Source organism: Rattus rattus, chromosome 9 (assembly GCF_011064425.1).
Source record: "Rattus rattus isolate New Zealand chromosome 9, Rrattus_CSIRO_v1, whole genome shotgun sequence".
Lineage (NCBI taxonomy): Eukaryota > Metazoa > Chordata > Mammalia > Rodentia > Muridae > Rattus > Rattus rattus.
Genome location: NC_046162.1, coordinates 5,337,225 through 5,360,828, shown reverse-complemented (window position 1 = coordinate 5,360,828; position 23,604 = coordinate 5,337,225). Strand labels below are relative to the sequence as shown.

The following is a 23,604-nucleotide window of genomic DNA, read 5'->3' as shown; positions in this document are numbered from 1 at the left end:
ATTTTGTTGTTAAAGAGAGGAACTCCTTAGACCCTGGCTGGCTAGGAACTCTTCCCGTAGACCGAGCTGTCCTCCAACTCGGTTTGTTTCTACCACCCAAAAGCTACGATTAGAGGTGAGCACAAACACACCTGGCGAGATTTAAAAGACCATGAAAAACTTGAAAAATTTGCACAACACACACAAAGTAAAACATACCCCGTCCACCATTGTTTGGCTATGTGAATGCAGAGGCCAGGGGTGGCACTGGGTGTCTAGTCCTCTCAAGGCAGAGGTCTCATTGAAACTGGAGCTCCTCAGTTTGATCCAACTGGCTGAGTGTTGAACTCCAGTACCTCCTTGGCAGTAGTGACTGAGGCATCTTCCCCATCCTGGTGAACACATTTTATTTTAGACCAAGGCTGCAGTGCTGGTGAGACACACCTCTAAGTGCCCTGCAGCATGTGGTGGAGCAGAGCTTAAGTTTGGTGGTCATGATTTCACTACCGGTTTTAGAGAAAACACCCGTCAGTTCCCTCTAGGATGTAGGAGACTACCAGAATAGAGGAACAAAGGCAAAGACAAAGAGAAAAGTTGAATTTTTTTTTTTAAAAAAGCACAAAACCCCTACATACTATAATGATACACATCAAGTATTGATCCAGTCTTACATCGACCTATTGACGATTACCAGCACCATGTTTTTTCTCACCTAGGTTATTAACCTATTGACAATTTCCAGCACCTAGGTTTTTCTCACCACGCCTGGAGGATCGTTATTCAAAGTATATGTTCCTTTAAAATTAAAAAAAAAAAACCCAAAAAACAAAAACCTTTTAGGACAAACTTTCAGGAAACAAACAAGACCTTTTAAAACAATCAGGTTATTCATGACACCATCAAATTTCCTTTAGAAAAATAATAGGTTTTTTAAACACTTTACCAATTGATGGAATCTGAGATACTGTTATTCAGTGTGACAAATGAACCGACCTGCTGATGGTGGGCGATGCCCTGGAGGACCTTAGAGCCTCCACGTGGAAAGTGAGTGCCCTCCTTGGCTGCTAAAGCTGTGCACTTCTGAATTTAGACCCAGGTCCCATCAGATCTAAATTAGGTACAGCCACAACTTTAAATGATGAACAGAATTAGGGAAATGGAAATGGTTAGAGTTCTCAGAAAGGTAAGTTAAATTATAGATTTAAACAGGCTATAGGAAATTTAATACCACTCAAAAATTACATTTTAAACTACTTAGAACTTATTCGTGGCGTTTGACATCTGAATACACACTGGAGGTTTGGTATTTCCTGACTGAGAAGAGCACAGAACCTGCCTTCATTTCCTGCTTACATCTTACAAACTCTCAGAGACAGTGTGCTCACACGGTAGCCCCCTTCTCAGGGAACCAACTTTTTTTTTGAGACATTGCCTTACTATGTAGTTCTGGCTGGTCTAGAACTAGCTATGTACTCCAGGCTGGTTTCACGTTCTAAGAGCTGCCTCTTTCTGCCTCCCAAGGCCCAGGATTAAAGGCAGGCACCACCATGCCTGGCAAGAACAAGCTTTCAGAGGCTCCAGAGAAGGTCAGCCTGATTCCCTCTGCTCCCTCAGCCTGGTGTGCAGATGGCGGTTAATTTACCTTTGTTGGGAAGGTGTGATGTACCACCACAGTGACTGGAATCAGAGTGAAATGAAAACACTCCAGTCTAGGGCCAGGTGTTAACATATGTTCCCACCAACACTGACTAAATGACACAGGTTAACTGCCACACTTGAAACATTTGAACTGGAGTTTTCTCCAAGGCTGAGAATAGGCACAGTTTTCCCAGGAACAGGCAGAGAGGGTTTTACTCACATTCCCTGCAGGCAGGAAGGAGAGGACTGCTTTTTATTCTGGACTGGAAGTAGCTATACTCCATTTCTGTCTTGTCTGGCCCAGAAATATATAGGCAGGGCCAGGCAGCTACAAAAATGGCCACGAAGAGTGGCAGATCAGCAAAGGCATTACGTAGTAGCTAGCTGTCAAGCCTGGGTACCACAGACATTTTAAAATTCCTATGCATCAAGACTAGAGAGCTCTCAACTGAGAGCGAGAGCTCCAACTACCTACTAAATGACTGCCCAGTGCTCCAGAGGGTGCCTGCTGCCAGTGTGATGGCCACAGGATTGAGTGGCTGTGAATAAGGAGCCGACCCTGGTGGGCAGGCAGGCGGGGAAGCCATACTGACAACTGCTTCCTGGTGGAGTAGGAATACGTACCCAGAAGAGAAGCAAAACCCTATGCTTTTAGGTTCCACTTAAAAAAAAACTTAAGTTTTATAACTGTTACTGATGGTTCTGGAAAAAATAATTTGACATATGTCGTAAAAAATTCTGTGTCCAAAAGGTGCTTGGTGCTGTTTTTGATGGGTCTGGTGTCTGTTTACATTCGAAATCATTTAAATACAGCCATTACAGAGTTGATACATGTTTTTAAAATAAATGGTTATCTATTTCTTAACTGTCTTTCAAATTAGAAATTGTAATTATAAGAGTACCAGAGGCTGGCTCTGTGTGTTTTATTATTTTTGTTGGTCTCCATCACAGATGGAAGTTTTCACTGGTAATTCCTCAGAACTAAATCCATTCATAGGGAATTCAGAGCAGTGAAAATAAATTTCACACCTTAGAGTAGGAAATAGTAACAATAAAACGGAGCCAAGGGATCTTGGAAGAAGGCAAGCCCAGCTCAGTTCTCCACTGGTGTTGGGTTTTGCACAGGCTGGCTCACTATAACCTGCACCACATAGTCCTTGGGGATCTTCAGCTCCTCCAGCTTCATCTTATCAGTGAGAGGCCTGCCGGAGAAGAACCACCGCTGGCTGCCTGGCTCCACACCCTCTGTGGCGTGTAAGCGCCTCTTCATGTGGAACACTGTGTCTGTGCTGCGGACCACAAGCTTGAGGTCTTTGCCCGTGGAGAGCCGCAGACGGAGCTGAGATTCGTGTCCAGAGTTGGGAGGTGGCTCGGGGATATCCAGAGTCTCTATGTCACTCTTTTCCTCTATCATGTTGATGGGTGGGGCCAGGCAATAGACTGGCAGCTGGTACCGGTTCCCCAGCTCATCGTAGCACTCTGTCAGCGCACCTGCAGGGGACAGAGGCAGTTTCAGTGAGTGAGCTCTATCGGTGCCACCGTCCTCAGCGCTCTCATTATAAACTGACAGCTGTGCTGCTAGGGGATCAGAAGGAAATCCAAGAGAAAAGCTCTCGGAGGACTCTGCCAGAGGTGGGGCCTCGCGGTACCAATATGGACCCCCACTTTCTCCTGGCAAACAGAGGAAAACTCCTTGAGCTTCTAGCAGTGGGAGCAAAAGAAACCACAGGAGGACTGTGCATCAGGCGCAGCTACACATGTATCAACACATCATAAAAGAACTGTGCATACCCCCATGCCCACAAATTTGACCCACAAATTTTGAAACAGACCAATTCTCTGAAAAACATTATCTGATGAAGCTTACCAATATAGAGGTGATCTGAATAGGCCTTATCTACAGAAACTGAATCAATAACTAATAACTTTTTAAAACAGAAAGCACCAACTCCAGATGGGTTAAACTGTGAATTCTGTTGAACACTAAAGTAAATATAACAACCTATTTTCACAAGACACAAGAAAAACTTCCTGATGCATTTTAAGAAGCAAGTATTACCTTAGCTAAAAGAACAAAACATGCAAACAAAACACCTCTGCGGGCTAATAGCTCAAGAAAAGACTGAAATATCCTCAACAAAATATGAGGTAAACCAAATACAACACTAAAGAAAAACATTATATACCACTCCCAAGTCAGAATTTATTCTCAGTATTAAAGATTGGTTTAACCTTCAGATATTTGCTAATTCACAACATTAGGTTAAACAAAAGAAGTCATATAATTATAGAAGATGAGAAAAAAAAACTACTTAGCAAAATCTAGTACTTCTTCCTGATAAAAACTCTCAGTAATACTACTTCTTAGCTTCATAAAGATTAGTTTTAGGGGACTGGAGAGATGGCTCAGCGGTTAAGAGCACCGACTGCTCTTCCAGAGGTCCTGAGTTCAATTCCCAGTAACCATGGTGGTGGCTCACAACCATCTGTAATGGGACCTGATGCCCTCTCCTGGTGTGCCTGAAGACAGCTACAGTGTGCCGACATAAAATAAATCTTTTTAAAAAAAAAAAAAGTAAAAAAAATGCTGTAACACTAAACTTAAAGGTAATAAATTTCAAATTTCCCACGAAGATTTTTCCTAGTGAAGGAAAAAAACATCTACAGATTAGGAAGGGAAGAACAGCAGTGTCTTGCCTTGTAGCTGTCTAGGCCAGTGGTTCTCAACCTTCCTAATGCTGCGACCCTTCAATCCAGTTTCCCATGTTGTGGTGACCACTAGTGATAAAATAATTTTTGTTGCTACTTCATACTTTGCTACTGTTATAAATTGTAATGGATCTGATATGCAGGATATTTGATATGTGTCCCCTGTGAAAGGGTTCCCAGCGGAGTCTTGACCCACAGGTCTATGCAGAAAAGGTCTGAAGAGTCAACAAAATTATCTCAGATTCAATGAGGTAGTCTATAAAACTGGCTGCTCCACATGCAGCAGCAAACAGTGGCATCTGAAACTACAAGAACACGGACATGAGCACACCAAAATGGGACATGACGATACAAACCTAACAAACGTGTAAGACCCGCAAGACTGTTAAACCAGAGAACTAAACTGAGGCACATGGTCTGCGCACTGAGAAGATGGTGGGATGTCAGTCAGCTTCCCTTAATCTACACTTTACTCTCTAATCATTCGAAGCAAAATCCAAGGAGGGTTTTTTTCTTGTTTGTAGATTTTGGCCAATCTTCTCTAAACTCTATATAAGGTGAAAAACTTAATGTAGACAGACTGGTTTATGTAGTAACCAAGATGGTGTGGAACTGGACATGGCAGCTCATACTATAATCCCAGCACCTGGAAAAGTGAAGCAGGAAGACAGCCATGATTTGAAGTGTGGGGATCACAGTATCGATACACAGAGCCTATACAGAGATAGTCTAGGCTATCTTAAAAATTAAAAAAAAAAAAAAAAAACTAAAAAACCAGCATTAAAACACAAACATGATCAATGACACAGATCAAAGTCCAGAAGTATGACTCCCATAAACACAATGAACTAATTCACTGTGTAAAGGACACAAAGGGAGTGGAGCACAGAAAAGACAGGCTTCCAACAAAAGGTGATGGGTTAATGAGCCATCAAAAAATTAATTTCAATATTGAAGTTACCTTTGTCATAAAAATTAACTAAAAATATACCACAGGTGGACGAATGGCTCAGTGACTAAAGACACCTGTCACCAAGCCTGACAGTCTGAATTAAATCCCTAGAACCTACATGGTGGAAAGAGAAAACTGACTCTTAAGTTGTCCTGTGATCCCCTCATGCATGCCATAGCACACATGTGCCCACCCTACCACTGCCACCAAAAACATGCAAAATACAAAGGTATAAACTACTAAAAGCAAAAGAAAAAATTCTAAATGCTGTGCCTTGGCAATCACCTGCATGTGTCACCAAGTGTACATACAATCCATCAGCAGATTTTCATCGAAATGAGAAAACTTGGGTTTCTCTAAAGACAGCCAAGAGAATAACAAGACACCCACAAACAATAAGAAAAATTTCAAGACACATTAGCAGACTGTTACACTCACACACACAGACCTCTCACTAGGCAATGGTGGCACACATATTTAATCCCAAGGGCAAAGGCAGGCGTATCTCTGTGAGTTCAAGGCCATTCTGCTCTACAGAGTGGATTCCAGGACAGCCAGGGATACACAGAGAAACTCCATCTTGAAAAACCAAAAGAGCTCTCAAAACTCAGTAATAAGCAAACAAGACAGAGGAAGTAAGCTGAAGACCAGCCCCAGTGTAGATACACTGTAATCCCCTCACTACAACTGAGCTTCATTCAGGCCAGCCTAGGCATACGGTGAAACCTTGTCTCAAAACAACAAATACAAACAGAAAAGCCTAGAAAACAAAAAAATTCAAATACCTTAGTAAAAGTCTTCACAGAGACGATCAGGTGGAAGACAGACTGATGAAATGGTGTGGAACAGCACACCACTAAGTAAACTAACCGTTCAACAACGGCCAAAGTCCAGCGTCCTGACAATACCAAGGCCGGGGAGATGCAGCACTAAGGAGTTTCCTTCACAGCTACTTTGAAGGACAGTTTGTCCCCACCCTGTGCTCCCTTCCTCTCTCAATAGAACCCTTCTTTATTATTACCATTAACAACAACAACAACGACACATTTTTTTCCTTTCCAACTTTTCTCAGATCCTCCTGACAACATTTCTTTTGAGACAGGCTCTCACTATGTAGTCTGGTTGATCTCAAACTTATTATACATAGCTAAGACTTGGCTCAAAATTGTGAGTGCCTCTTGCCTTTCCACTCAAATGCTGGAATTACAGGTATACGCCACCATATTCAGCCTTCACTCTGACAACTTCTTACTAGATGATCCAAAGGAAGTGAAAACTTGAGTCCACTCAAAATCTTTACATGGAAGTAAGTAAGTTGTCCTTTTGTGTATGAGTGAATAAATTATAGAATACACAATGAATTTTATTCTGTACTACAAAGAAAATGAAGACATGTAGGAAGCAGTACTTAATACTAACTAAAAAGGGGCTGGAAAGACGGCTCAGTAGTTAAGAGCACTGACTGCTTTACCAAAGGTCCTGAGTTCAAATCCCAGCAACCACATGGTGGCTCACAACCATCTGTAAAGAGATTCAATGCCCTCTTCTGGTGTGTCTGAAGACAGCTACAGTGTACTTATATATAATAAATGAATGAATCTTAAAAAAAAAATACTAACTAAAAAGAGCCAGTCTGAAAGGGTTCACTGTCAAAGTATCAGACACTCTGGAAAAGGCAAAAATAGTAAGATACTTAAAAAAACAAACAAACAAAACAAAAAACAGTGGTTGCCAGGTGACAGGTTGGAGGGAAGAAGGGATGGGTGGAACACACAGGGTTTTAAGACAGTAGAGCCACTCTGTATGGTACTACTACTGGCAAACAGATGTCATTATAAATTTGTACAAACCCAGAGAGTACAGCACTAGCACTGCTGGTGACCCTGATGTATGCTATGTGCTTCGGGTGCTAATGATGTGACAATGCTGGTTCACTCATTTTAACAACTATACCATCTTGTGATAGATGCTGATAATGAGGGAGGCTGTGAATTCAGGGGAAACAAGAGGCTACATTGAAGATCTCTAACAGTCTGTACACACATATAAAAATTATACATGGAGTTGGAGACATGGCACTGAGATTAAGAGCACTTACTGGTTGCTCTTCCAGAGGACCCTGGGTTTTCCCAGCACCCACATGGGGGTTCACAAGCATCTGTAACTCTAGTTCCAGGGGACCTGACTTCCTCTCCTGGCCTCTGGAGTACTGCATGCATGAGGTGCAGACATGCAGGCAAAATACCCATACACATGAGAAAAAGAGTTATGAAGTGGAGTCCTGAGGACTGGGGGTCGGGAGAGGGGCTGCCAAGGCAAAGGTAGTGTGTGGAGTACTAGGGAAAATACACTCAAAGTATATTACCTGTGTGAAAACAGCCTAATGGAATCCTGTACAACATGCACACTATTAATACAGGGACATCCAGATCACTTAATTAAATATGACAACTTCATCTTTAGGGTATAGTCACATGGAAACCATAGATCAATCAAAAAATAATATTTGTGTATATTCTAGTCCATAGGTGGGGATTATCCCAGAAATAACTACTCAGAACAGACTGAGTCCTTTGTGGCTAATGTCTTTTGAAAAATCTATTCTTCATACCACACCATCTTGCTGCTCCTCACTAAGGACAATGTTGCTATTGTTAGAAGAGGATATACACACAAGAGCAATGGCACTCCAGAGTGTGTGTCTGCTAACAGTCAACACCATGAAGTGCAGCACAACACTACCAAAGTGAGGCCGAGTAATGCTTGCCCTGATCCACATCACCCTCTGATCAAGTCAAATACAGAACAGAACCACTGCAGGCAAGTACATGAAAATTCAAGTACTGCCATACAGACGTCGGGAAATGGAAAAGCAACTAGACTTATTTGAGCTGACAGAGAAATGCTATAGAAGTGGGTGTTGTGGGGGCATCACAGGAATAATGAGATGAAGATAGGAGTCAGCACCAGGTGTCCTGGCTGAGGCAGAGCACAGAGCAGCGACTGTGTGAAGAGTAACAGCTGAGTAGAGTTGAGAGGGAGAACTGTTCACACACCTACCTGACTGTACAACTGTTCATACAGCACAGCCAGAGAGCTGGCAGAACAAAAAGAAAAATCACAGCCTGGGGGAAGACAGGCAAATCCACACCGTGAAGCTGTAAGACTCTTTGTTTAGTTTTTAACTGCTTCAGACTCAGATCTGAAAGACCTACACTAATTGAAGAGCAGAAAGGGACAAGTTTAGAAAGAGTAACCCCCAGTCTGCAGGACCCCCATATACATACGCTTTTGTCTTTTTTTTTTTTTTCCGGAGCTGAGGACCGAACCCAGGGCCTTGTACTTGCTAGGCAAGCGCTCTACCACTGAGCTAAATCCCCAACCCCATACATACACTTTTACAGCATCAGCACATATGTCATTTTCTGTGTATGTAAAGCTATTTGGAAAGATTAAATTACAGGGTTCTGATAAACACTTGTATATCATTTTTTTTTTCTGTTGCTGAATTAAACAGTACTCCTAAAGTCCCAAAGAATGGAGAATTTTAGCATACTTCAATAAATTATGGTGCAATTTTGGCATTAAAAAGTCTATTTCTAAATGGAAAAAAAAAAAAGCTTAGTGCATAGCTCAGGTAAAAAAAGGCTATTTATTTAAGCACTTTGGAAGATGGAGACGTTTACCCAAAATCCATACTTTGCTAACACCGGGTGTCAGTGGAAAGCAGTTCCCCAACCACAGACAGGGTATCTGAGTTTCTTGCCTCTTAGCAGGGTAATTAAAATAGAATTATTCCATCCCTTCCATATTCCCCCTTAAATTATGATCTCTTTTCTTTAATTATTGTTATATACATACATACATATATAAATGGACAAATATATAAATAAAACCTAAAACTTTCCTTTAGTGTTGTATGTGCATGACTTTAGGGTTGATCACATTCTATTATATAACCAATTGGTAGCCCTCCTCACCCCCCATGAGAGCTGGCCCTGCCCCTCACTGGCTGCAGCACTGGTGAGCTAGCTGGGGCAATGCTGGAGGGCTCGCCTGGTGGTGTGGGTAATTCAGCTGTTATCCAGGCCCAGATAGAGGGCTTTGGCTCTTCCCATAACATCTACTCCACCTATGAACTGCTGGAAGGGATTGGTCTTGCAGATACAAATTGTGCTTGCAGGATCTCCATGACACAGGGCAATAACAGGATGGATATTCGAGAGGAGTCCCAGTGAGGATCCAGTATTGACAAAGACTCAATGTAATGAGTATCTGCAAGTAAAGACATGGGGACAAAAGGGTACACTGTGTGACACACTGTGACACATTACAGCTTTCAGGATGAGATTTTTTTTCTTGTTTCTTTGGTTTTTGTTGTCACTGTCATTTTATTGGGGGGGGGAAGTTGCAAGGGCAGAGGGGAGATATGAAGGGACAGGGAGATGAGTGGAATTAGGATACATAATGTGAAATTTACAAAGAACCAGCAAAAAGTTAAAAAAAAAGTTATCAATTAGGGGCACTTCCCTGGGGAAGACTAATTCTCTGTCAGCGATCATCAGACACATGCATGGGGTGGGGCACTCTGAGATTCCCCCTTCAATAAGTATATCCACTTGTGCTGTCAGTGCTCAAGTCCTAGGCAGTCACATTCAATCTACACACTCAACCGAAACAGCAAACACTTCAGAATGCTTACTAGTCCTAGCCCTGTGTATGCTGTATATGCAACCCTAAACACAAACACACTTATATATAAAAACATTTAATCCTCAAAACTATAGCAGAAAGTCTATGTAAGTCCACTGTACATGTTCTGCAGATGGGAAAATTGATGACGTTAAGTTTTGTTACATAGCTAGTAAATAACAATGAAATAACCAGTCATCAAATTCCTGAATAAACCTGTAACATAAGATAAGAGCACACAGCTTATTCTGTTAATAAGATGTTAAATGGACTTAGAGAAAAATGTAAGGCATGACGAATACGAAGCTGGCATGCTGTACAGCCTAATAACATGACAACATTTACCAGTGAATCAAAGACAACCCCCGGGAGTGAAAGATGCAGCCCCACAGCACTCCAAAGGAAGTGTGCCCACTCAGACGCTTACATGCTATCAGGCTGCAAACACAGTGGTGGAAAGACTTAGTACTGTCACTGTCAGGTCTACAATAACTGGAAGGCAAAGGCAGGTGGATCTCTGAGTTTGAGGCAACCCTGATCTACAAAGCAAGTTCCTGGGTTATGTACAATAGCCATGGCTGTTAGATACCCTGCCTCGAAAAACAACTACAACAATGAAAACAGAGCAATGGAAGATGGAAAGGTTTGCTTAAGGAAACCCAGTGAGGACTGGGGAGTCGGCTCAGTTGATGATGTACCTGCTTCACAAGCACGAGTACCTGTGTTTTGATGGCCAGAATCCGTGTAAAAGGCTGGGCTGACTATGCAAATCAGTGCGGTGGTTTGCAGAAACTACAAACAGACCTACTGTATGGCCTGGTTAGACCATTCCTGGTCTATATACCCAAAGGAGCCTGCTGTCTACTACAGAGATACAGGTGCCTGTCCTTGTTCATCAATGCTCTGTTCTCAAGAGCTGGGACATGGAGTCAGCTTAGATGTCCATCAGTTGATGAACGGATAACGAAGCCATGGTATCTATAAACTGCAAAGGAAGATAAAATCATGAAATGTGTAGGTAAATTTATGAAACTGGAAAATATTAGATTCACACCCAGAAAGACAAAGGTCATATGTTCTTATGCCTATGTGGACCCCAGTGTCTAATCTTAGCTGTGTGTTTGAATTAGAGCATCTGCAGAATCCAGGAAACTAGAAGGGTCCATGGGTGGGCATCCAACACAGACTGACCTTGGGTTTCTGCCTACACACATGCACACATGCATACATACCTGTTCTCACAGAAGACTGGAATGTTTATGCATAAGAGGAAGGTATTTTTCCAAAATCTGACCATTGTGGGGATTTACTCCCTTGGTACAATCATACTCAGTCTTGGCTACATTAGGAACTTACAGAAGGTTTCAATCACGACCCTCTGGCACCAAAGCTCAGCTTGTCTCAATCCCCCACTATTTCCAATGTTCTAGCCAGGCTTGCTTACATTATTATCTAATATCCATTGCAGATTTTTCCCTTGTCACAAACCTACTGTAGGATCTGTCAGAGATAACCAGTTAACAGGATAAGTACCTGCCAGGGAAGGCATCATCTTGCCAAGCTAGGAAGCCTCATAGGCTGTTGTGATTTCTTCCACAATTTTCTCAAAGTGTTTTTATTTATATTTTATCTAGATGATTAGCTTGGATATCCTAGTTCCCTTGGTTAAGTGTTTTCTCTGGCTACTTTCAATTAGGCTTCAACATATTTCACTAGAGCCAGGCATGGTGGTTTACCCCTGTAATACTGGTCCTTGGGAAGCAGAGGCAAGAAGACAAGGAAAGGCCAGCCTCAGTTCACATTGTGCTTGAGGCCTGTCTGGATTACTCAAGACTGTTTCAAAAGGATCCAAACAAACAAACCTGCGTACAGAAATTTGTAAAGATTTCCCAAATAGCAATATAATAAATGGATCTGTTTTATAAAGTTTCAGCCTTCATGGATTTCCCTACAAATGAATAATAATGTCAAAAGGCCATCAACTACCCTTTCAGCAGCCCTTGGGAGCAGTCTTCAGGACTGACTGTAGCACTGCTAAAAACCCTGGAAAGACCATGCTGGCGCTCTAGCCAGGCATGACAGATTTGTCATCCCCTAACCAGCCAGCAGGACTGTGGCAACTAGAGGAGCCAGGCTTACCGTCTCTCCTAGCAAACAGAGGTGGAACTGGCTTACCTAAATACCTATCATTGAAGTCACCTGATGGTCAAACTAGCATTAAACACTGTGTAACGTTTTGCTGAATTTCTACAGGGGACATTTAATCTCTAGTTCCAGGGTTTCATTTCCTTAAGGGGGCTGAGGAGCAGGTCAGAAGCGCTTGCATCCGGTGTCTACTGAAAGCCCAGCAGGCCTTATAAGTAGTGGAAGTTGATACAGCTGTTCCCTTGGGATGTGAGAAACCCTGTTTCTTCCCCATCCCACCCTCACCCACAACCCCCCAAACAATTGGGAAAGGAGATGTTCTGCAGGAGACAAGCCTCCTGGCTCAGGAACAACCTCCCACCTCAGCTATTTTCAGGCTTCAGCACTCTAATTCAAGAAAAAGCATGACCGCAGCAGAGGAGCAGACACATTCACAGTTTGTAACACTCAGCCACCTTTGTCTCTTAGAGGACAGAAAGAAGAAAATGATATGTCATTTATGATTAATCAGTCATCAGGCTCCTTACTAAGGATGATTTCATTTTTAAACACTACAACAGTCAAGGGAAAATCAACTATGTAAAAGTAACTATCTGTATTATAGTTATTCCTCTCTCCATTCCTTAGGACTTTTAAGCAACCTAGAGTTTTGAAGATAGGTTCTGACTATGTAGCCCAGCCTGGCCTTCGACAAGTGATCTTCTTGCTTTATAGATCCTCAAGTGCCAGAACCACAGGCATGCACCTTATCTGGCCCTTGTTCATTTCTTCAAGTTTTTTTTTTTCCTCTATTTTTAATTAAAAAAAACAATGCAGTGAGCGTGTGTATAGTCAGAGGACAACATTCTGAAGTCTGTTCTTTCGTCTTCCACATTGTTTTAAGGCAGAGTGTCTTGTTTCTACTGTTTCAAAGAATACTTTTGGCTGGATGTGTGACTACATCTATCTTTAACACGGGCTCCAGGGACCACATTCAGGTCCTTGGGCTTGTTTGCCAAATGCTTTTTACCTTGAAACCTCTGGATTGAGGTGGGGAGAAAAGGCCAGGCAGTGGTGGGGTGTGTCTTTAGGGGTAGGGGGAGGCAAGTGGATCTCTGTGAATTCCAGAAAGAACCTGTCTCAAACTTTTCTGAGGAGAAGGGGAGGAGGAGTGAACGGGAGCGGAGGTAATAGTCTGAGACTGGGAAGAAAGGAGGGAGGAGAAGTTTAGTCAATAAAAATCAGCCAATCAATCAATAGTTTATTTATTCTTATTTTTGGATGCGTTGCCTATATGTATGCCTATGTGTCACTCGTGTGCAGTGTCCACAGATGCCAGAAGAGGGTGTTGGATTCCCTTACCTGAAATTACAGATGTTGTCAGCCACCATGCGGGTGCTGAGAACTGAACCAGAGTCCTCTGGAAGAGCAGCTAGTGCTCTTAACCACTGAACTCCATGGACTGCTTTTCTATTTGAGACAGAGTCTTTCTATTTTGTAGCCTTGGCTGGCCTGGATCTCACTCTGTAGACCAGACTTACCTTGAACTCAAAGACACACCTGCCTCTACCTAGTGAGTGATGGGATCAAAGGTGTGCCCCACCAAGGCCAACATCCTGGCCTGTTTTATTAATGGCCTTCAAAGACACCTAAGAAAAACAGAAAGGCCTATCTATACATATGCATTTCCTGTCCATTTGTATATTAAGAAAATGTACTGTTTCTCTTAAGTATTAATAAAAGTCTATTGGCTTAAAGTATTTTAGGAAATATGCAAGGTACTAAAAGTATTAAACATAGAAGAAACATTGAAGAGGACTTATATAATGGCTTTATAAATTCACAGATTTGAAATTGTATACTGGGTGTACTTTTGTTACTCTTTAGATTTGAGTTGAATCTAATTTTCTGATTTTTAACCTACAAAAGATATGATCTTCCTTGTTTCAGTTTTCTCCTAAATAAAATGGGTTCTTTTTCAGATAGGAGAGTTGATGCACACATATACACACACCCATTACACCTAAATTAAAACAAAAGCATATTTCTAGAATTTTTTACATGATGGCAAAATACTAAACCTCGAGAAAAAAGGAACAAACTCTTGAAGAAATTTAGGGCAATTTTTTAAAAATGCTGTAAAAACTATGGGGGAAAGGTTCTTTACAGACAGGAGGCTTTGGGAAGGTAGATGCAGCCAGGTCAGAATCTGTAGGTCAAGAGTGGAGCAGGAAATGTACCTGTAAGTGCCAGAGTCCAGTGTAGAAAGCCAAACTCAACAGCTCCAGTGTTTAGTAAGTGCCTGTAGGTCAGGCACTATGGGAAACAGCTCCGAAGAGATTCACCCAACCAGACTCATGTGCACCACGGTCCACATGTGACAAAGAGAAATGAAGGTCACAGAAATGATTTGTTTAAAGCCACACATAGCTTTAATCACTACAGTAGAATCTCAAGTGATGTCAAAAATCTACCACCGAGCAGGACTAAGTAAAATCATCTAATTAAGCAGCTGAATTGTAACTTATGGCAAATTAGGGATATATGACAGAGCTTAATTGACAGCCCCACCCAAGAGAGCTCACCAATAGATAAGCTTTAGAGAAAAATAAAGAAACATTCAAGGTTATCAATGACAAAACATCGTTGCCAACAAGTCTGTGATAATTCACTGGAGAGAGGCGTGCTCAGACATCACGTGGATCTTCTACGCTTATGCAGAATATATGCAATCTCTCCTCCTCCCTCCTTTTCTTTCCTTTGGTTTTTCAATACGAGGTTTCTCTGTGTAGCCCTGGCTGTCTGAAACTTGCTCTGTAGACCAGGCTGGCCTCAAACTATGAGATTGTCACTTCTGCCTTCCAAGTTCTAGTATTAAAGACATGATGTGCTGGTTGACGGGGCTGCCAGGAAAAATTATTACTGTGGTTGTTTAGGGTTTTTGAGATTGGGTCTGTTTACGCAGGCCTGGCTCTACTAGAAGAGCTAAGTAGACCAACCAAGCTGGCTTTGAACTCAGAGATTCACCTATCTCTGCTTTCTGAATGCTGAGATTAAAGCATGCATCATCATACCTAGCACTGCAACATTACTTTTTGGCAATTCATGTAGATGAGCAGAAATCTGACTTAAATATTTAATAGAGACTTGAGTCTATACTTTACAGGATCTGCATAGAGTGTGGCTATACACAAAGCAGATACTTCACCTTTATGAACTTTTAAAAGCATTTAAAAACACATTTGTTACATTTATTTAATAGTTATTGTGTGTATGTGTGCATGCTATAGTGTACATATGGACATCACAGGGCAACTTGAGGGAGTTGGTTCTCTTTCCTTCTACTGTGCTGGTTCTTGGGATTAAACCCACATGTCATCAGACTTGATGGCGAACACTGCTCAGCCATCTTGTTGATCCCTGTCTCCATGAGCTTTTAAATTAAGCCACAATTTGGAGTATATTAATTAGCTACAGGTAACTATATTGCATATAAAATGAGGAATTCAAAGTTCCAGGATTCTAGATTAAAACAACCACCATAGATTCCACTTGAGAAATAAGGGGTGTAAACACCAGAAAGAAATGAGTAATACAATTTTGTGAAAGCAGAACCTTCATTCTTTGTCACATTAATGGGATAGTTGAAGGGGCAGATAGAAAACCATGTCACCATCTCCTAATCTACAATCATGGAAGAGATAAAGAATTTAAACACTAGCTTGAAAATGGAAACTCAATGGGCATCCTGAAATGGCGCTCAAATAATCCAATATAGAAGCAATCATGTTTACATGTGTGTGGAAAAGCGGGTATTAAATAAATGCTAGGGATATGAGCCTATGCTCATAATAAATAACAGACAGTCATTAAACAAGGAGTGCTTCTTAGAGGCACGACTAACTAGAGTATAATGGGGATTTGGAAAGTTGGCAAGGCTTAAGAGTAAAACATCCTGTACTGGACAAAGCGTCAAAGAACACTCTGCAGATGATTAAATTACTAAAGCCCTGCCCCTCTACAAATAAAATAAAAAGACCTTGTGGTAAAAATGGTGGCAAAATAATGAACAGAGGACAACAGTACCTGTAGGTGCTTGTCCCTCATATAGGACACATAAACGGAAGAACACAAATACACAAATCAAGAGAACAAAGAGTACACAGATAAGACTAATACCTAACCTCAGCATAAAGTCAATCATTTCATGTTTTGAATCAAGGAGACCATAAGAGAGTGAGTGCACAAGTTTAGCATCTATGTGTCCCTGGACACACATACACTACGATGATTCTTAGTCACATTCTAAAGCAAGAAAGATTTCTTGTTTTAGCTCTAGTTAGAGTCATGGAAAACAATCATTAAAAACTTTGAAGTTGGGGCTAAAAAGATGGCTCAGCAGATAAGAGTTGTTGCTGTTCTTCTAGGACAGGTGTTTGTTTCCCAGCATCCACATGAAAAAAGACCCATTCATAGAAAATAAAAGCACATTTTAAAAAAGATTTTATTGGGGTTGGGGATTTAGCTCAGTGGTAGTGGTTCGGTCCTCAGCTCCAAAAAAAAAAAAAAAAAAAAAATTTTATTTTTATATGTTTGCCTAATACATGTAATTAATTAAGTATGCATGTACATACATGTATATGTATGTATGTACGTTTATATGTAGGTATTATATACATGCACCACATAAATGCAGTCCTTGTAGAAGTTAGAGAGGGAATCAGATTTCCCTGGACCCTTAGACACTTGTGAGCCACCAAATGGTTGGAAACTGAACCCAGATCCTCTACTAGAGCAGCAACCACTGAGCCATCTCTTCTGTATGCCCCCCAACCCAAATATCAATTCTTAAAAATGAACTTCAAGGGGCTGGAGAGATGGCTCAGCGGTTAAGAGCACCCGACGGCTCTTCCAGAGGTCATGAGTTCAATTCCCAGCAACCACATGGTGGCTCACAACCATCTGTAAAGAGATCCGATGCCCTCTTCTAGTGTATCTGAAGACAGCTACAGTGTACTTATATATAATAAATAAATAAATCTTTAAAAATGAACTTCAAAGTATAGGCCTGCTCATGCTAACTTATGGGAAAGCACGACTTTGGAGCATCCAGGACGACTCTGCACTTGGTAAAACCTAAGCTGAGATTCCCCAGCTCTGACAGGAAAGTAGTTAAGGCAGCAGCAGTAGCAGCAGCTACCACCAGGTGGGGATGTACACTGCAAGAGAGGGAAGCAGGCAGACAAGGGAGCTTGTCTCCAGAGACAACTAAGCCACACAGAAAATAGAAAATACCCATTTAGCAAATGTTCTCTTTTCTGAGATTAAGAAACATAAAATGAACCAAGACACCAGTCAAAAAATATATAAAAAGCTATTTTTTTACTATAATAAAAGTTAAGAGTAATGTATAAAAGAAAAACAGAAGTCTCTCTTCAGGTGGTTCTCTGCTACTGGAGACAGACTGTGCCCCCTGTCATCAAGACAGCAAACCTACCGTGTGGTAGTGTTATGTTTGCACCGTCGATGATGGCCTGGGCCAGTTCGTGATCATTGCTTTCAAAGGCATGTGCAGCAGCCTTCAAGGCATCCCAGATTTCTTTCCGGCCTTCAAAAGCTGGCGCAGTGTCCCAGAATTCATCCCTCTTGCTGCGCAGTTGGCCGTCTGTCATGGGATAGTCGCTTTTCCATTTTGGTTTTTCCTTTTTCAAAGGCTGGTTTCGACCTAGAGCAACTAAAAAGAGAAAATACTGACATCAATATTCACACATACACATACACACATACAAAGTTACATGGTCATATTCCTGTTTCAGATTATTTTACCATAATTACTGCTAGAAGTTTGCCTATTTGCTGATTTCCGGATGAAATTCTATTTGCCAATCTAAAGCAAATGGAGATAGCTGGATATACAAGTTTCTTTTCTGCTTTTTTTCTTTCTTGAGAGAGGGTTTCACGCTGTAGCCCTGGCTGGTTCTGACTCAGCAATCCTTCTGTTTTAGTCTCTTTAATGCTGGGATTATAGGCATGAGACCCCGTATCAGGCTGTGTCATTTTCAGTAAATCAATAGCTCTTTTCCAATCAATATACTTCCAAAGGATGATTAAAAATAATTACAGGCTGAGTGGTGGTGGTGCATACCTTTAATCCCAGCACTCAGGAGGCAGGCAAGTGGATCTCTGAGTCTGAGGATAGCCAGGAGTTACATAGAGAAACTCTCTCAAAAACCCCAAAATTAATTAATTAATCAATAAATCCATCACAGGAGGCTAGGGAGATGTTTTAGTAGTAAAATGCCTGGGTTACAAGCAGGAGGCAGAGACAGGCAGATTTCTGTAGCTCACTGGCCAGCCAGTCTGGACAAAGGGGCAAACTTCACATTCAGTGAAAGATCCTATAATACACACACACACACACACACACACACACACACACACACACACACACACACACACACACACACAGAGGAGAGTAATTGAGGAACACACCAACAGTGTCTTCACATGTACACACGTGTACACACATACAGAGAATTACTGTGGGTTGGGAACATTGCTTAACTGGTGAAGCGCTTGCTCTGCAAGCATGAGGACCCAAATTCAATCCCCATGACCTACTTAAACAAAAGACTGGGTGTTGGTGGCACATTTGTAATCCCAGATCTGGGGAGGTAGAGATAATAAGTCCTTGGAGTTCACTGCCACCTAGCCTAGTATACTTGGTGAGTTCTAAACTAATGAGAGACCTATGATAACAAACAAGATGATGGTTCCTGAGACTGACCTCTGGCCTCCTCAAGCACACATATTAACCCCACCTCATAAACATACATACACACAAGCAGTTGAATTTCTTCTGAGTTCATGGCCAGCCTGGTTTACGGTCTACATAGCAGTGTTCCAGGACAGCAAGGACTATAAAGAGAGATGCTGTCTCAAAAACCAAACAATAACAAAAAATTAACTGTAACGAATGTAGCACTCAGGTTAAAAGGTGTGTACAACAGGTAACTATGAACAACCCCAGAAAAAGAATATGGGGATTTTCTAGACAATCCCCATTTTTTTTGCTCACTAAGACAGACAGACAGACAGATACACACACATGCACACGCCACCAGCAGCCAAAAAGAGCATTTTATCAAACTAACAAGGTCAAAATATAAGTGGCAAATGCTGTAACAGAGATACACAGTAGAGTAAAAGTAAATGGTGTTAAATAGTTTGAATATTAGGATCTTTGGATATATAGAGCCAAGAAATTGGAACTGAGTAAACCCAAAATGGCAAAAAGTTACTTTTTAGTGTTCAAGGGAAACAAACCAGACTACCAAATTCAGGAAGATACAGACTACTGAAACGCTTCTTCCAGCTTCCACTCACAGAATACCATCCTCTGAAACTCAAACAAGAGCTACTTTGTAAAGAAGTGGTACAGAGGGATGAAGTTCATTTTTCTTTCTTTTTTCAGAACCAGAAATCAAACAGGCCAATGAATAAACTCTCAACCACAAAGAACTAAGAATAGCAATGCCAGGAGGGAAGAGTTGGCACACATCTTCAATCCTGGCACTTGGGAGGCAGAGGCCGTGGATCTCTGAGTTTGAGCCCAGCCTGTTCTACTGAGCTAGTTCTAAGACAGCCAGAACTATACAGAGAAACTGTCTTGAAAAACCAAAAAAGCCAAAAGAAGAAAGCTCTGTACTGGAAAACATGAGGACTTGAAAAGAACAGCAATGCCATATTTTAACAAAAAAACAAAGAGAAAAGAACAAAGGCCACTCCCTTTGGCAAAGGGTTCCTTAGAAAATGCTACACAGGGGTTGGGGATTTAGCCCAGTGGGAGAGCGCTTGCCTAGGAAGCGCAAGGCCCTGGGTTCGGACCCCAGCTCCGGAAAAAAAAAAGAACCAAAAAAAAAAAAAAAAAAGAAAAAAAAAAAAGAAAATGCTACACAGTAACACGTTAGAACAAGTCCCAGACAGCCCCTGCACCCAGGCACTTTTCTATGGGTCATACTGACTTATAGCCATCCCTACCCATGGGTCTGTAGTTTATACAGTGCCAGGCGTAAGAAAGCTTAATAGACAGAAGTAAAAAGAAAATTAAGCCCTGATGGGAGGATAAAAAATGAGGAAAGAGTAGGTGGGTAGTAAATGACAGCACAGGTGGGAAGCAGAGAAGGTATGCATCAAAACTCATTGTTCCAGGCTTCAGTGAACAAAGAATATCTATTTTAAAAATATAAAATGGCTCTAAAGTATGCAGAAAGTTAATGATGCCCTTACTGGCCTGGGCTATGCCTAATACAAATAAAATGACTCTAGTGCCTGGAGATCTCAATCCTTCCCAGGCTACATTCCTATATGACAGTGCTAACTAATATGGTAAAGTGTGTGTGGTTTGACACCTGAATTGAAATAAATTCTTTTTACTAAGTCTGACCATTGCTCTCAAGGGCAAATATAACAGGTCTCTCTAGTCTCTCCCACAAAATCTTCATCACTGATACATAACAATGCTTTGGCCTTCTAACTTGTAATGCAAAAAAGGCACGTTCTAAAAGATTGGGTATAACAGAGTAGGGAACCTATCCATTTAGTAACAGAGCTGGAAACGAAAATCCAAGTCTCCTTATGTAGTCAACCTATGAGGTTTAATGCAAATGTGAACAATTCAATCTGTAGTAACGGCTTCCCTCTACTGGAAGCAAATAATACTGGAAAGTAAAGCTAAAGCATCACTCCAAAAGGTATCCAAATGATGTCCAATAACCACAATCTACCCACTGGTTCCACCACAGTGAAATGCACACGTAAATTTCATTTCCTATATGTTATCCTCTACATGAGTATATATGCTCAACACTCAGTTTACTGAGCAGAAAGTGAAAAGCAGGGCATGGTTACAAGGAAGCGGACTCAGTGTGCCATCTACTTGGATAATACATCAAGTCAACCGGAGCAGTTCAAGTCTTTCACATATTTAAATATTCTAAACATGTCACTTGCTGTAGTTTCTCTTGTCACTGTGAGAGATTCAACAAAACCTCTACGATCTCACTACCTAATATGAGCAACTCAAAAAAAAGAGCTCAAACTGGGTATGGCAGCACCCACATACAATTCCAGTTACTCAGGAGGCTGAGACAGGAGGATAGCAAATTTGTGTCCTAAGCAACATTGCAAGACTCACATCACAAAAAGGAAGCTCTAGCAGGGTGTGGGGTGTGGTAGCTCACACCTCCAATCCCAGCACTTGGAAGGCAGAGGCAGATGGATTTCTGAGTTTAAGGTCACCCTGGTCTGCAGAGCCAGTTCTAGGATAGCCAGGGCTATCCAGAGGGAAAACCTGTCTTGAAAAAACATAATCCAACCAAACAAAAAAAAAAAAAAATTCGAAATGTAAATAAGAAATATCCAAGTTAATAATAATAAAAAAAAAGGAATACAGAAAGCTAAAATAAAAATAAATAAAAACAGAATTTACAAGTGAAATACTTTCCTTACCTATGAGATGGCCTTATTTCTGTGGCTTTTATTTGTTCTAAGCCCAAGAAGAGTCTCACACACACACACACACACACATACTGCTACCTTTATGCTAGTTAAGGTAACTATCATTCTGAATGTATTTTAAACCTATATTGTCAAAAGTTCCATGGTATTTCGTCTGCAGAAATAAAACAGAATAATGTTCCCTGAAAACAAGAAATAGGCCCGTCTATTTCAGAACCATAAACATGCATATATATATATATATATATATATATATATATATATATATCACCTGAGTGTAGAACATGTAGAACATACATTACGAAATTGATCAAATCTTTGTGGCATATACATTGTTATTTTGGAAAGGTCATAAGCCTTAAATTTTTAGAAAAAATTTTACATGAATGAGTGTTTTGCCTGCATGTATGTGCATCATGTGTGAGCAGTGCCACAGAGGCTAGAAGAGTGTTAGAGCCCGTGAAACTGAAATTACAGGCAGTTGTGAGTGCCCATATGGATGCTGAGAATTGAACTCAAGTCCTCTGGTAGAACAGCCGGTGCCCTTAACTACACAGCCATCTCTCCAGCTCTAGTACAGAATTTTTACTGAACTATTTGACCTTAAATTTTCATGCTGGGGTCAACAGAGTACCAAAACAAGTTTTTTGTTTTTGTTTTTTAAAAAAAGCCTCATGATAAATTTAATCAGGGTTACTGCTTAATGTATCTTTAGTTAAATAAATTGGAAAAATGGCTTTTAGCAAATTAATTCAAACCACCTTCTCATTAAAACATGAAAATGGCTTGGGTAGACAGACACCCAAGGGACAGAACCTAGGTCCTCTACAAAAGTAGCAAGTGTTCTAAACTACTGAGCTATTTCTCCAGACCTTTTTCTTGTAAACTTTTACCAATATTTTCTCATTCTGTAACAGATTTAATACTAAAAGCTTGCTTTTCGGGTTGGGGATTTGGCTCAGTGGTAGAGTGCTTGCCTAGCAAGCGCAAGGCCCTGGGTTCGGTCCCCAGCTCCAAAAACAAAACAAAACAAAAACAAACAAACAAAAAAACAAAACAAAAAAACCAAAAAAAAAAAACCTTGCTTTTCAAATGGAACTAAGTAGCATATGACCTTAAATACATTTACTATACAACTAAAAGCATTTTAATGCAAATTCATTTAGATAATCTGTTTATACAAAACAATGATCTTTGGGGGCTGGGAAGATAGCTCAGTTAGTGAAGTCCTTGTTTGATGGAGAACTCCTGTAAGAAGTTGTGAGTGATATAATACCCTTATATGTGTAGTGCTGGAGAGGTGAAGACAGAGGCAGGGGCTTACCAGCCAGTCAAGCTGACCTAATTGGCAAGTCCAAGCCTGAGGAATGACGTGAGGGTGGCCTCCACATATAACGCCCCCCCCCCCCCACCCCCCACACACACACACACACACACACACACACACACACACACACACACACACACACACACACACACAGAGGGAGAGAGAGAGAGAGAGATATCAGATCAGATCAGATCAGATCAGATATCTTAAAAATGACTCACGGCCATAATTATTTTCTTGCGTTGGCCCTTCTTTGAAAATCCCTGACTTAAAGTTTGGGACTTATCTGATAAAGAAAGGCCACAAACATAGGCAAGATAAAAATACCAAGATATGACACTGGCAGTATTTGCTTTAATAGACAGAAACCTGTAAAACATCAACTTCCCTAATACAATGCCTGGGGGTGGGGATGACTATTTAAAGTGATCATGATCAAAAGACAAATTATTGTCTCAAGCAATTTTAAGTATTTAAAGCAGTGAGAACCAGGACAGGAAACTGCTCCTATCTGTTACTGACTAGAGCACCAAAAGCATAAAAACAGAAGGAAAAACTTGTCACTTTAGAGCTAAGGACAGTGAAGAATTCAGACAGCAGATTTTGACACCCTTCCAGAGCTGGCAGGAACCTATGATCTCAAAGATCTCAGGAAGGGAAGGAC

The 23,604-nt window shown here is 41.1% G+C and overlaps 1 protein-coding gene across 1 annotated transcript in view; it reads right to left on the bottom strand.

Annotated features, from left to right (window-relative positions):
• Positions 1-563: 563 nt before the first annotated feature.
• Positions 564-23,604, bottom strand: part of Ubtd2 (ubiquitin domain containing 2) — a 65,727-nt gene continuing 42,686 nt past the window's right edge. Inside the window, exons 2-3 of the mRNA XM_032912049.1 lie at positions 17,592-17,828; positions 564-3,108 (exon numbers count right to left, since the gene is read on the bottom strand). Coding sequence (XP_032767940.1) covers positions 2,711-3,108; positions 17,592-17,828 — 635 coding nt within the window. The 3' untranslated portion in view covers positions 564-2,710. The remainder of the gene's footprint in view (positions 3,109-17,591; positions 17,829-23,604) is intronic.